General features: G+C 36.6%; 1 protein-coding gene across 1 annotated transcript in view; it reads left to right on the top strand.

Annotated features, from left to right (window-relative positions):
- itgb1a (integrin, beta 1a) overlaps window positions 1–13,513 on the top strand; it is a 44,001-nt gene that overhangs the window by 14,307 nt on the left and 16,181 nt on the right. Inside the window, exons 2-8 of the mRNA XM_039690533.2 lie at window positions 5,896–5,962; window positions 6,188–6,273; window positions 8,831–9,050; window positions 9,154–9,324; window positions 10,608–10,846; window positions 12,905–13,060; window positions 13,229–13,324. Coding sequence (XP_039546467.1) covers window positions 5,896–5,962; window positions 6,188–6,273; window positions 8,831–9,050; window positions 9,154–9,324; window positions 10,608–10,846; window positions 12,905–13,060; window positions 13,229–13,324 — 1,035 coding nt within the window. The remainder of the gene's footprint in view (window positions 1–5,895; window positions 5,963–6,187; window positions 6,274–8,830; window positions 9,051–9,153; window positions 9,325–10,607; window positions 10,847–12,904; window positions 13,061–13,228; window positions 13,325–13,513) is intronic.

Below are 13,513 nucleotides of genomic sequence, written 5' to 3'. Positions count from 1 at the left end.
TGTATCAGTGTTTCAGTGTTTCAGTGTCTCAGTGTTTCAGTTTTTCAGTGTATCAGTGTTTCAGTTTTTCAGTGTATCAGTGTTTCAGTGTCTCAGTGTTTCAGTGTCTCAGTGTTTCAGTGTCTCAGTGTTTCAGTGTCTCAGTGTTTCAGTGTCTCAGTGTTTCAGTGTATCAGCGTTTCAGTGTATCAGTGTTTCAGTGTATCAGTGTTTCAGTGTATCAGTGTTTCAGTTTTTCAGTGTATCAGTGTTTCAGTTTTTCAGTGTATCAGTGTTTCAGTGTCTCAGTGTTTCAGTGTATCAGCGTTTCAGTGTATCAGTTTTTCAGTGTATCAGTGTTTCAGTGTTTCAGTTTTTCAGTGTATCAGTGTTTCAGTGTCTCAGTGTTTCAGTGTCTCAGTGTTTCAGTGTATCAGCGTTTCAGTGTATCAGTGTTTCAGTGTATCAGTGTTTCAGTGTATCAGTGTTTCAGTTTTTCAGTGTATTAGTGTTTCAGTTTTTCAGTGTATCAGTGTTTCAGTGTCTTCAGTGTATCAGCGTTTCAGTGTATCAGCGTTTCAGTGTATCAGTGTTTCAGTGTTTCAGTGTATCAGTGTATCAGTGTTTCAGTGTTTCAGTGTCTCAGTGTTTCAGTGTATCAGTGTTTCAGTGTATCAGTGTTTCAGTGTATCAGTGTTTCAGTGTATCAGTGTATCAGTGTTTCAGTGTATCAGTGTATCAGTGTTTCAGTGTCTCAGTGTTTCAGTGTATCAGTGTTTCAGTGTATCAGTGTTTCAGTGTATCAGTGTTTCAGTGTATCAGTGTATCAGTGTTTCAGTGTATCAGTGTATCAGTGTTTCAGTGTATCAGTGTATCAGTGTTTCAGTGTTTCAGTGTATCAGTGTTTCAGTGTCTCAGTGTTTCAGTGTTTCAGTGTTTCAGTGTCTCATTGTTTCAGTGTTTCAGTGTATCAGTGTTTCAGTGTCTCAGTGTTTCAGTGTTTCAGTGTATCAGTGTTTCAGTGTATCAGTGTTTCAGTGTTTCAGTGTTTCAGTGTCTCAGTGTTTCAGTTTTTCAGTGTATCAGTGTTTCAGTGTCTCAGTGTTTCAGTTTTTCAGTGTATCAGTGTTTCAGTGTCTCAGTGTTTCAGTGTATCAGTGTTTCAGTGTCTCAGTGTTTCAGTGTCTTCAGTGTATCAGCGTTTCAGTGTATCAGCGTTTCAGTGTATCAGTGTTTCAGTGTTTCAGTGTATCAGTGTTTCAGTGTCTCAGTGTTTCAGTGTATCAGCGTTTCAGTGTATCAGTGTTTCAGTGTATCAGTGTCTCAGTGTTTCAGTGTTTCAGTGTATCAGTGTTTCAGTGTTTCAGTGTTTCAGTGTTTCAGTGTCTCAGTGTTTCAGTCTTTCAGTGTCTCAGTGTTTCAGTGTTTCAGTGTTTCAGTGTATCAGTGTCTCAGTGTTTCAGTGTTTCAGTGTTTCAGTCTTTCAGTGTCTCAGTGTTTCAGTGTTTCAGTGTTTCAGTGTTTCAGTGTATCAGTGTTTCAGTGTTTCAGTGTTTCAGTGTCTCAGTGTTTCAGTCTTTCAGTGTCTCAGTGTTTCAGTGTTTCAGTGTTTCAGTGTATCAGTGTCTCAGTGTTTCAGTGTTTCAGTGTTTCAGTCTTTCAGTGTCTCAGTGTTTCAGTGTATCAGTGTCTCAGTGTATCAGTGTATCAGTGTTTCAGTGTATCAGTGTTTCAGTGTATCAGTGTCTCAGTGTATCAGTGTATCAGTGTATCAGTGTCTCAGTGTATCAGTGTATCAGTGTTTCAGTGTTTCAGTGTATCAGTGTTTCAGTGTCTCAGTGTATCAGTGTATCAGTGTTTCAGTGTATCAGTCTTTCAGTGTATCAGTGTCTCAGTGTATCAGTGTATCAGTGTTTCAGTGTTTCAGTGTATCAGTGTTTCAGTGTATCAGTGTATCAGTGTCTCAGTGTTTCAGTGTCTCAGTGTTTCAGTCTTTCAGTGTATCAGTGTTTCAGTGTATCAGTGTTTCAGTGTATCAGTGTCTCAGTGTTTCAGTGTATCAGTGTTTCAGTGTTTCAGTCTTTCAGTGTCTCAGTGTTTCAGTGTATCAGTGTTTCAGTGTATCAGTGTTTCAGTGTATCAGTGTTTCAGTGTATCAGTGTATCAGTGTCTCAGTGTATCAGTGTTTCAGTGTATCAGTGTTTCAGTGTATCAGTGTATCAGTGTTTCAGTGTATCAGTGTTTCAGTGTTTCAGTGTTTCAGTGTATCAGTGTATCAGTGTATCAGTGTCTCAGTGTATCAGTGTTTCAGTGTATCAGTGTTTCAGTCTTTCAGTGTATCAGTGTATCAGTGTATCAGTGTTTCAGTGTTTCAATGTTTCAGTGTCTCAGTGTTTCAGTGTCTCAGTGTTTCAGTGTTTCAGTGTTTCAATGTTTCAGTGTATCAGTGTCTCAGTGTTTCAGTGTATCAGTGTTTCAGTGTTTCAGTGTATCAGTGTTTCAGTGTTTCAGTGTCTCAGTGTTTCAGTGTTTCAGTGTATCAGTGTCACTGTGTTTCAGTGTCTCAGTGTTTCGGTGTTTCAGTCTTTCAGTTTCTCAATGTTTCAGTGTCTCATTGTTTCAGTGTTTCAGTGTATCAGTGTCTCAGTGTTTCAGTGTATCAGTGTTTCAGTGTTTCAGTGTATCAGTGTATCAGTGTCTCAGTGTTTCAGTGTATCAGTGTTTCAGTGTTTCAGTGTCTCAGTGTTTCAGTGTTTCAGTGTATCAGTGTCACTGTGTTTCAGTGTATCAGTGTTTCGGTGTTTCAGTCTTTCAGTTTCTCAATGTTTCAGTGTCTCATTGTTTCAGTGTTTCAGTTTCTTAATGTTTCAGTGTTTCAGTTTCTCAGTGTCTCAGTGTTTTAGTATCTTGTTGTCTCGCAAGTGTTATGTGTTTCGCAAGTGTTCGCCCTCCCAAACCTCAGAGCCTCATCATCTCTGCCCATTGAGTTTAATGGAAACCACATGCATCACATTCAGCTGGGAAGTAAAAGGCTGTTTAGCCTGGACTCTGTTTCTGTTTCCAGTAGCCAGCACTGGTTAATGTGTGTGATTCCTTAAGGACTATCATTGACGTCTGTGTAATTTAGAGGAAGCTCACTTGCAGATTCAGACGTTTCTTACATCGAACCAGTACCATGTAAAGAGTATGTCAACACTTTTGGATAATGATATATTTTTAGATTGTGGTGGCAGATCTTCAAATCATTACACTACAGTTTTGTTATGCTGTGTGTATGTTAAACTATTTTATAAGTCATTTGGTCATTTATTAAAGATCTCATGAAGCTTATTGAGTGTGTTTATACGCTGCACTGTATAAAATTATAGGATCAATAAGTTATGACAACTTGTTTTACATTGCTTTAACTCATTAAAATAAGTTTAGCAATTACATTTTTTATACGTTATTAAAAAGATTCAACTCATTTTTATAAAGGCAGTTCAATGTCATTTATGTTGATATGACTTAAACATTTGATTATAAAAATGAAGGATGCAACTTCATTTTACATAGGATAGCCTACTTCTAAAACCTAAATGATTGAACTTGAGGAATGCATGGGTCAAAAACACTCTAAAGTTGCATTTAATATATATTTAAAATATAATACATTTTTATTTAATTGCAATAAAGTGTTAAATTAAAATCATTGCATTCGGTTCATGCTTAAGCATATTCTTTCTACAATAACTAAAAGTATGCAAAAGTACTTGTTTTTCACAATGTTGGTATTTCAATTAATCATTCTGTTTTGTTAGGAGATATATGTAAGGAAACAGGAAAGAAAACAGAAGCTATTTGTCAAAGCTTCTCACTTCAAATTCAGGAAACTTATTTTAGCACTACTGTAATAATGTTATCCACTTATACTGTACTTTTGAATAGATTTCACTGAAGACATCAGTGCATGCAAAGCGCTTTTTTCAGCCCCTCACTGACACGTGGAGCCAAACAGGGGATCATTTATTAACCAGACGCAACACACACTCTCATGGGACACACTGATCAATAATGCTTTACCTGCAGGACACACAGCTTTCAGCAAAAGTGCTCTGATCTAATGACAGATCAATGTGAGCCAGTGTTACAGGAAATAACCTTACCACATGACCAGTGATTTTTATAATCATATAATGTACTTATAATGGCATTGTGTTGTACCAACTTTGGATAAAATTATGCATGGTTACAAGCAGAATAAATAAATAAATATTAAAAGTTATTTTTGTACTCTTCAGCTATTGCACATTATATAAGATTTGCTTACACTTTATTTTAAGGTGTCATTCACTGTAAAAAATATATTTTCAAGATTTGTTTTTTTTGTCAAAACTAATAATTAAAAAAAATAATTTATTTAGTTCAGATAACTCATTATTTTGAGTTTCTGATGATTAAATCAATCTCCCTCATTGTATTAACTCACTTTTTCCAGTTCAAAATCAACTTCAAATTTTAAGGCAACCAGGTTATGTCATTTTTTAAGTTAAACCAACAATATTTTTTACAGTGTTGTTACAGTAATTGTATATTTAATACTGAGTAATATTAACTACATGTACTTACTATAGGGTTAGGGTTTGGTTGAGGGTTTGTTGCATGTAATAATGCATAATTTATTACTATGGAAAGTAACATATGTAACAAGGACATTTATTTAAAATAAAGAGTTACCTTGGCTGTTTCCTAGTATATTTCTGTACAGTGCACTCCTGTTGAGGATATTGTTTGTCCTCTCGAGTAACGAAAGTCACACTATTTCTGTCCGAGGAAAGAGCCGCTAGGAAACGGTTGGACTGGTGAATTATGGTTCTGAGAGGCTGTATTTAAATCAGCCCTGCAGCGGTTCCTTTTTCAGGAGCTGAGAATAGATGAAGGTTTATGACCTCCCGTGAACTTAAGGTCATCACTTTTTTTTTAAGGTCAACATCTTTTTCAGCATTTCAAGGTTAGAGATGCACTCTTAAAGGGGTGTTAAAGTATGATTTCACTTTTCTAACTTTAGTGTTGCTGTTTGAACATAAACAACATTATCAAAGTTACGACGCTCAAAGTTCAAAGCAAAGGAAGATATTGGCTTTTAAAGAAATCGTTTTTTAAGGACTACAACAAAGGGACTACCCAGTGACATCACCAACCCTAAAGTGTACATAAACCCCGCCCCCGGGAACATGCAGTCCATTTTGAGAAGAGGAAGTGCGGTTGTATAAGAGTACGTTTGTGAGTCTAGTCAAACTTTAGCATCCATCTTTTCACATACAATAGAAAGTCACTCTGTGTGCATTTCACAACAGTTCCTACACAAGCGATTTATAGATGATCATGACAGAATATGCTAATTGAAGATAGTTCACTTCAACTAACCATTCAGAGACGTCCTGTTGTATTCTACATGTTGTCACTTCTTCTTGACTCTCTCCATCTTTGACTGACTCTGTTTTAACATTAAAGGGAGAACAGTTTCTGTCATTTTAGTGTGTCTGCGTGAGGTAATCACAGCCGCTAACACAAACCCCGCCCTCTGCAGCAGCTAATTTGCATTTAAAGGGCCAGGCACAAAACAACCTCTGGAATCTTTATTTTTAATAGTTAAAATTGCAGTTTTTACTCTTTCCAGGCATATTGATTATCATATTCATATGTAGTATGCTATTTTTGTAGTTGTCAAAGTTATTTTAAAGATCCTGGTCACAAAAACTGTCATTGATACGGATCTAACCCTTAAAATAAGATTTTTATTGGCATAGCCCAATGATGTTGGTTTTATTCAGTCAACATCTTAGATGTTACCCCATTCATTGTTTCCCAGAATAAACTGTGCTTGTTTTGAAAGTGAATCCACTGCTTATGTTATGTTTTATGTTTTTGTTCTAGATGGACCTGAAGCTACTTTTCATATCAACGTTATTAGGGATGATTTGTTGCGGCTGTGCACAGCAAGGTAATGTGAACTTTCAGACCACTGAAGCTTGAAATGCTGTAGTGTAACTCATCAGAATGAATAAGCGTTTGGAGGCGGCACAGTTAAATACTGCCTGCTGTCATTACCCAGAGGTCGCCTCACCAGCGTTATCCTCATGGAAAACAGTAGTCGTCTGGCTCCAGTTACTGTATCCCAGAGCCGTGTGAATGAACCGACTCTCGCTCTGTCTCTTGTGTTCTGCAGAGGGCAACGAGTGCATCAAAGCCAACGCGTTATCCTGCGGCGAGTGCATACAAGTGGGGGCTAAATGTGGATGGTGCACTGATCCTGTGAGTAGCGTTACAATGCCACACGCATTCTTTACTTTAACTCTCCATTGCTGAAACACACACATTTTTTGCCCTGATATACTATATATGAAGAGTTCAGATGCAAAAGCCTCTAAATGCCATTTGAAATTTTCTTCTTTAATGATAATTTTTATCAAGCTTGTATATTTAAGTTCAGTAATTTCACTTAAATGACAATGATAATTACCTATTAATTGTTATTTAAGTGAAATTACTGAACTTAAATATACAAGTTTGATCAAAATCATCATTAAAGAAGAAAATTTCAAATGGCATTTAGAGGCTTTTGCATCTGAACTCTTCATATATATAATTCAACTAAAAAGGTGAAACTAGTATATTATATAGACTCATTACATGCAAAGTGAGATATTTCAAGCCTTTATTTGTTCTAATGGGCTCTCGGCGTTTTTTCCGGTGAAGGATTAAGGATGCTCGATAACTTCCGCCGATCGTAGAGTCCAATGCAATACAGAGAATTTATATTGAATTTTATACTCCATGGTTATAATAAAGAAACATTTAAAATTATATTAAATAAACATAACTATATGTAAAATTACATCTAAACGTATGTACGTTTCGTTTCAAAGACGGGAGGACGGTAAATTTTGAAGACTCTGCCATAATCCCGTTTTCCTCGGTTCTCCTCCGCTTAAATCTCCACAACCGGAAATAGACGAGCATTCTTGCGTCAAATGCGGAACTTATGCGTGCATATAGCCCATTGTGATGATTATGGATTACAGATATGAAAACCTTTTCACAATATTCTAATTTTGAATTTGGGGTTTTCATATCTGTAAGCCATAATCATCAACATTAGAACAAATAAAGCCTTGAAATATCTCACTTTGCATGTAATGAGACGAGTCTATATAATATATTAGTTTCACCTTTTAAGTTGAATTACTGAAATAAATGAACTTTTGCACGATTTTCAATTTTTTTGAGTTTCGCCTGTGCTATTTGTGTGCAGCATCACACTCATAATCAATTCAATTCAATTCAAATTGCTTTATTAGCATGACTGTACATATTACAACATTGCCAAAGCTTGTAATACATAGTATTATAGTGAAGACATCAATAAAAACAAAGTATTATAACAACTTAAATTAAAATGTCAAAATTAAATTAATTGCGAAAAATAACCGTGTAACAGATTATAATTTCTATGATCATAATAAAGAATATAATTTAATAGAATATAATTTCTATGAATAATCACAGCTGTACTGTTATTCAGACCAACGGCTTGATTATGATATTGCCTTTATACTTCAGTTTGTGGACCAACAGTATTGTATGATACTGAACAAAGTGACTCAAGACTATTAATAAGTCATTTGATATTAATAGTTATGGCAGATTTGCCAGGAACAGTAATGGCGGATGAGTGTTGCCATTCCATTCATGTTTGGGATCTCGTTCCTCATGGAAAGATCGTGCTGATATCTGCCCTTATAAGGAGTTTCAGGCATCAATGATTATAACAATAGATTATGGAGTCATAGGGGACAGTGATGACGCCATTACTATTGTCTTATTAATTACTAATTAGATTTTACCTTTATTTCCGTTACACATTTGTTTCTTTAGATTAATTAACTACTAAAATTAAATTCTAAAATGTTCTATTTATTATGATTTTTTATATTTTTAGTAGTACTGTATGCTTCATTAAATGTTTTGCATGAGAAACGTACACTAGCATTAAAAAGTTTGTTGTTTTTTAAAGAAATATTCATGCATGACATTGATTAAAACATGTCAGTAAATACACTTACATAATAAATGCTGTTCTTTTGAACTTTCTATTCATCAAAGAATAAATAAAATGTATGATGGTTTCCATATAAATATGAAGCTGTTTCCAACACTGATAATAATCATAAATGTTTGTTGAGCATCAGATCATCATATTAAACTCATTTCGGAAAGATCATGTGACACTGAAGACTGGAGTAATGATCACAGGAATAAAATACACTATACTGTATATTCACATAGAAAACTGTCCGTTTACAAATATTGTAGGGCTGGGCAAAAATTAATTGCAATTAATCGCATCCAAAATAAAAGTCTGTGTTTACATAATATGTTTGTGTGTGCTGTATATAATTATTTTGTATATATAAATACACACACATGCATGTATATATTTAAGAAAATGTGTTATTCAAACATAAAATATTTATATAAGATAGATTATGTATTTATATATATATACAGAATTTAAGCGCAAATAATTCTTAAATATATACATGCATGCATAGGTATTTATATATACAAAATAATTATACACAGCACACACAAATATATTATGTAAACACAGACTTTTATTTTGGAAGCGATTAATCGCAATTAATTTTTGCACAGCCCTAAAATATTGTAATATATTGTACAATATTACTAATAAATTAGACTTCTTTCAAACACATTACCAACCCCAAACTTTTGAACAAATCTAAATAATCTGACACGCTTAACACAATCACAAATAACAGCTGAATATTTTCTCCTCACGCAACAGGAGTTTCTGAAACAGGGAGAGCCGACGTCGGCGCGCTGCGATGAACTGGAGTCGCTCAAGAAAAGGGGCTGTTCGAACACCAAGATCGAAAACCCTCACGGCAGCCAGAGGATCCTGAAGAACAAAGCAGTGACCCACCGCAAGAAAGGAGCGGAGAAACTTCGACCCGAGGACATCACACAGATCCAGCCTCAGAAACTCAGCCTCAAACTCAGATCTGGTGCCTGATCTCTTACAGCCGTTGGATTCATCGATCTGTGCAAGTAATTGTGGCGATACATACGAACACATTTTGTTTTGTGAACGAATTGTTATTTCTGTAGGGGAACCTCAAAATATCAAGCTGAAGTTCAAGAGGGCTGAAGACTATCCCATAGACCTGTACTACCTGATGGACCTGTCCTACTCCATGAAGGACGACCTGGAGAACGTCAAGAACCTCGGGACTAGTTTGATGAAGGAAATGTCCAAGATCACCTCAGATTTCAGGATAGGTGAGAGTTATAAATTTCTTTAAAACCTTGCTTCTGTTAGATAGCAGTTTTAACCCTGTAAAGCTTGATGGAATAACGGTCATACATTGAAAAATAAAGTAGAGCCCGACCGATAAAAGATTTTGAAGGCCGATACCGATACAAATATTTTTGGGTTTTAAAATCCGATATATCGGACGAAATTTTTTTTTATTATTAAATATTGTTGGATTTCACACACGTGAAAAAGAAAAGCTAACTTTTCTGCACAAGATGCGTTTGATACTTTTTCTCTGTCTAAATGTTCACTCCTCGCAAGTATAACTTGCATTTTACAATGCAGGGACTGTAACTAGAGATATGCTAGTTATAAATACAGTAATCATTACTTTATTTAGGCAGAAAAGTTCATTGTGGTTTCCAAGCTCATTAATGTTAACGTTAGCGGTCTTCCACTGATGATAGTGGCATTAGCTAGCTTTAGCTAGTCTATGACGAGCCATAATTTAGCCATAGATAACATCATACTGCAAATTGTAAAACATACATTTTCAATATAACAGGCCAAGGAGAGATGATTGACGTGTTTCGTCCATTTTTTATTTTATAATTTAAATATTAATTTATCGGCCATTATAACTGCCGATACCGATATTATGGAAAATGCCTAATATCGGCCGGCCGATATATCGGTCTGGCCCAAAAATTAAGTAAACATGATTTTCTGGCTCTGGGGTGTGTTTCCCGTACAATGCTGCTTCACTATCGCAGTACGATACATCGTTGAAGAAATCATCTAGCTAGTCTCGACTGTTTCTTGACACCATACTGTCGCTGTCACGAAACCCACACAGGAAACAGTAATCCAATTGCAGTAGTCTTTAATAGGGTAATCCAAACTCGTAGTCTTCCAGGCAGGGGTCAAAATCCAAATAAACAATCTAAACACAAGGGCCCTCATTTATCATTGTTGCGTAGAAACGGGCGTATATTTTGGTGTAAGATTATGCTTATTACACTCCTCTCACCATGTGTTTGTTGTAACGATGGTTTCGGGAAACAGCGACTAGTTGAAATGCTGATAACGACGTAACTCGCGAACATAGTTTGGCTTACGATGCTTTCGGGAAACACCCGTGGATGAGAGCTTATTACTTATGAAACCAATCATTTATTTTTTTGTATTTTAGTTTCATTTAGTTTTTCGTTTTTGTTGAAATTTCTATTTTATTTCAGTTTACGAAAATGTTTTTTGACCAAAAGTCTTGGTTTCGGTTTTACGGAAATAACCTTGTTCCGGACAGGTTTCGGCTCTTTCGTGGAGAAGACGGTGATGCCGTACATCAGCACGACTCCAGCCAAGCTCCTGAACCCCTGCACAGGGGACCAGAACTGCACCAGTCCCTTCAGCTACAAGAACGTGCTGAAACTCACCAGCAACGGCAAGCAGTTCAACAGTCTGGTGGGGCAACAGCAGATATCCGGAAACCTCGACTCGCCCGAGGGAGGGTTTGATGCCATCATGCAGGTTGCCGTCTGTGGAGTGAGTATTAAACAGGACGGTTTGCTCTGTTTGGATGCGTGATATATCAGCCACCAAATCGGTATCATATCGGTTCATTTTTAATGTTATTGTTATCGGCCTGATAAGAAAATTTGGCCGATATATTAAAGGGATACTTCAGGATTTAGCATTAAGCTTGTATTAGTAGGAAACCTGTAGTATTTTCGAATTAGCATGCTTTCCACCCTCATATCCCCCTGAGACGAGAGATTTGTGTATTTTTCTTGTCTGGAAATCATCATTTTGTGTCATCGGAGGATTGTTTATCCAGAGGCTAAAGACTACAGTCAGTAGTCGGGTCTGTCCCGCATGTCCTCAACCCGCCCATAGAGGGCGATCTCACTCACAGAATGAACACATAGTGTCGGCCATCTCTTTTTGGAAGCTAAGCTAGCAGGCTCTTGTTCTGTGGAGAAAGCTGAGTAGTAGCGGTTACCATCCTCTTTTTCCTGGACATGTCCGGCTGTTGATGTCCGGGGTTCAGCTTTTGCTTTCTGCAGTTTCCATTAATTGTTTACATACACAGCTTTTGTTTCAATCGAACTGAATTCATTCCGATTGGTGAATCCGTTCTCCCGCGGCCCTCACTCATCCCGCTCGCCACAGTAAACATGATTCGCGCTGTTTTATCCACTTTTATGATGGACAGATGCACTTTTATGATGGACAGATGCACTTTTATGATGGACAGATGTACTTTTATGATGTACAGATGCACTTTTATGATGGATAGATGCACTTTTATGATGGACAAATGCACTTTTATGATGGATAGATGCACTTTTATGATGGACAGATGCATTTTTATCATGGATAGATGCACTTTTATGATGGACAGATGCACTTTTATGATGGACAGATGCACTTTTATGATGGACAAATGCACTTTTATGATGGATAGATGCACTTTTATGATGGACAGATGCACTTTTATGATGGATAGATGCACTTTTATGATGGACAGATGCACTTTTATGATGGACAGATGTACTTTTATGATGTACAGATGCACTTTTATGATGGATAGATGCACTTTTATGATGGACAGATGCACTTTTATGATGGATAGATGCACTTTTATGATGGACAGATGCATTTTTATCATGGATAGATGCACTTTTATGATGGATAGATGCACTTTTATGATGGATAGATGCACTTTTATGATGGATAGATGCACTTTTATGATGGACAGATGCATTTTTATCATGGATAGATGCACTTTTATGATGGATAGATGCACTTTTATGATGGATAGATGCACTTTTATGATGGACAGATGCACTTTTATGATGGATAGATGCACTTTTATGATGGACAGATGCACTTTTATGATGGACAGATGCACTTTTATGATGGACAGATGCACTTTTATGATGGATAGATGCACTTTTATGATGGACAGATGCACTTTTATGATGGACAGATGCACTTTTATGATGGATAGATGCACTTTTATGATGGACAGATGCACTTTTATGATGGACAGATGCACTTTTATGATGGATAGATGCACTTTTATGATGGACAGATGCACTTTTATGATGGACAGATGCACTTTTATGATGGATAGATGCACTTTTATGATGGATAGATGCACTTTTATGATGGATAGATGCACTTTTATGATGGACAGATGCACTTTTATGATGGACAGATGCACTTTTATGATGGACAGATGCACTTTTATGATGGATAGATGCACTTTTATGATGGACAGATGCACTTTTATGATGGATAGATGCACTTTTATGATGGACAGATGCACTTTTATGATGGATAGATGCACTTTTATGATGGACAGATGCACTTTTATGATGGACAGATGTACTTTTATGATGGACAGATGTACTTTTATGATGGACAGATGCACTTTTATCATAGACAGATGCACTTTTATGATGGACAGATGCACTTTTATGATGGATAGATGCACTTTGATACAGTGCACTATTATTTATCCACTATGCACTATCACTATATATTATAGTAATTTTTTTCATCTTTTCTCTCTCTCTCATTCTCTCTCTCTGTCAGAACCACATTGGCTGGAGAAATGTCACCCGGTTGTTGGTGTTCTCTACTGACGCAGGTTTTCATTTTGCCGGAGATGGCAAACTCGGTGGAATCGTGCTTCCCAATGATGGGAAATGCCATTTACAAGACGGCATGTACACGATGAGCCATTATTATGTATGTATATCACATTTTCCAGCAAGGCCGTTTTACACAAATATTACACGAATCATGTAAATGGCTATTGTCAATCCCTCTCAATGTCTACGGTCCTGTTTTCTGGGGATTTTCAGACCAGATGTATTATATGTTCGACTCACATCTTTCCTGTCCTTCCCTGACTAGGATTACCCCTCCATCGCCCACCTGGTTCAAAAACTGAGCGAAAATAACATCCAGACCATCTTCGCAGTTACAGAAGAGTTTCAGCCGGTTTACAAAGTAAGTCCATAGATGATTATCTTAATGATGTGTGTGTGTGCATGACCGGGAACACTCTCTATTTTTGTCTTCCCCTGGTCATTTGTTCTTGTGCTCGCTCAAAGAGAAGGTCTGCAGTCTCTTTCCACACTATGAAAGTGTGTGTGCTACAGTAGCTGGATTTAATCAAAGCCTCAGTGCTAAGTGTTA

The sequence above is a fragment of the Pimephales promelas genome, chromosome 22 (genome assembly GCF_988280905.1).
Source record: "Pimephales promelas chromosome 22, fPimPro1.hap1.1, whole genome shotgun sequence".
NCBI classification, from domain to species: domain Eukaryota; kingdom Metazoa; phylum Chordata; class Actinopteri; order Cypriniformes; family Leuciscidae; genus Pimephales; species Pimephales promelas.
This window is presented reverse-complemented; position numbering and strand designations above follow the sequence as displayed.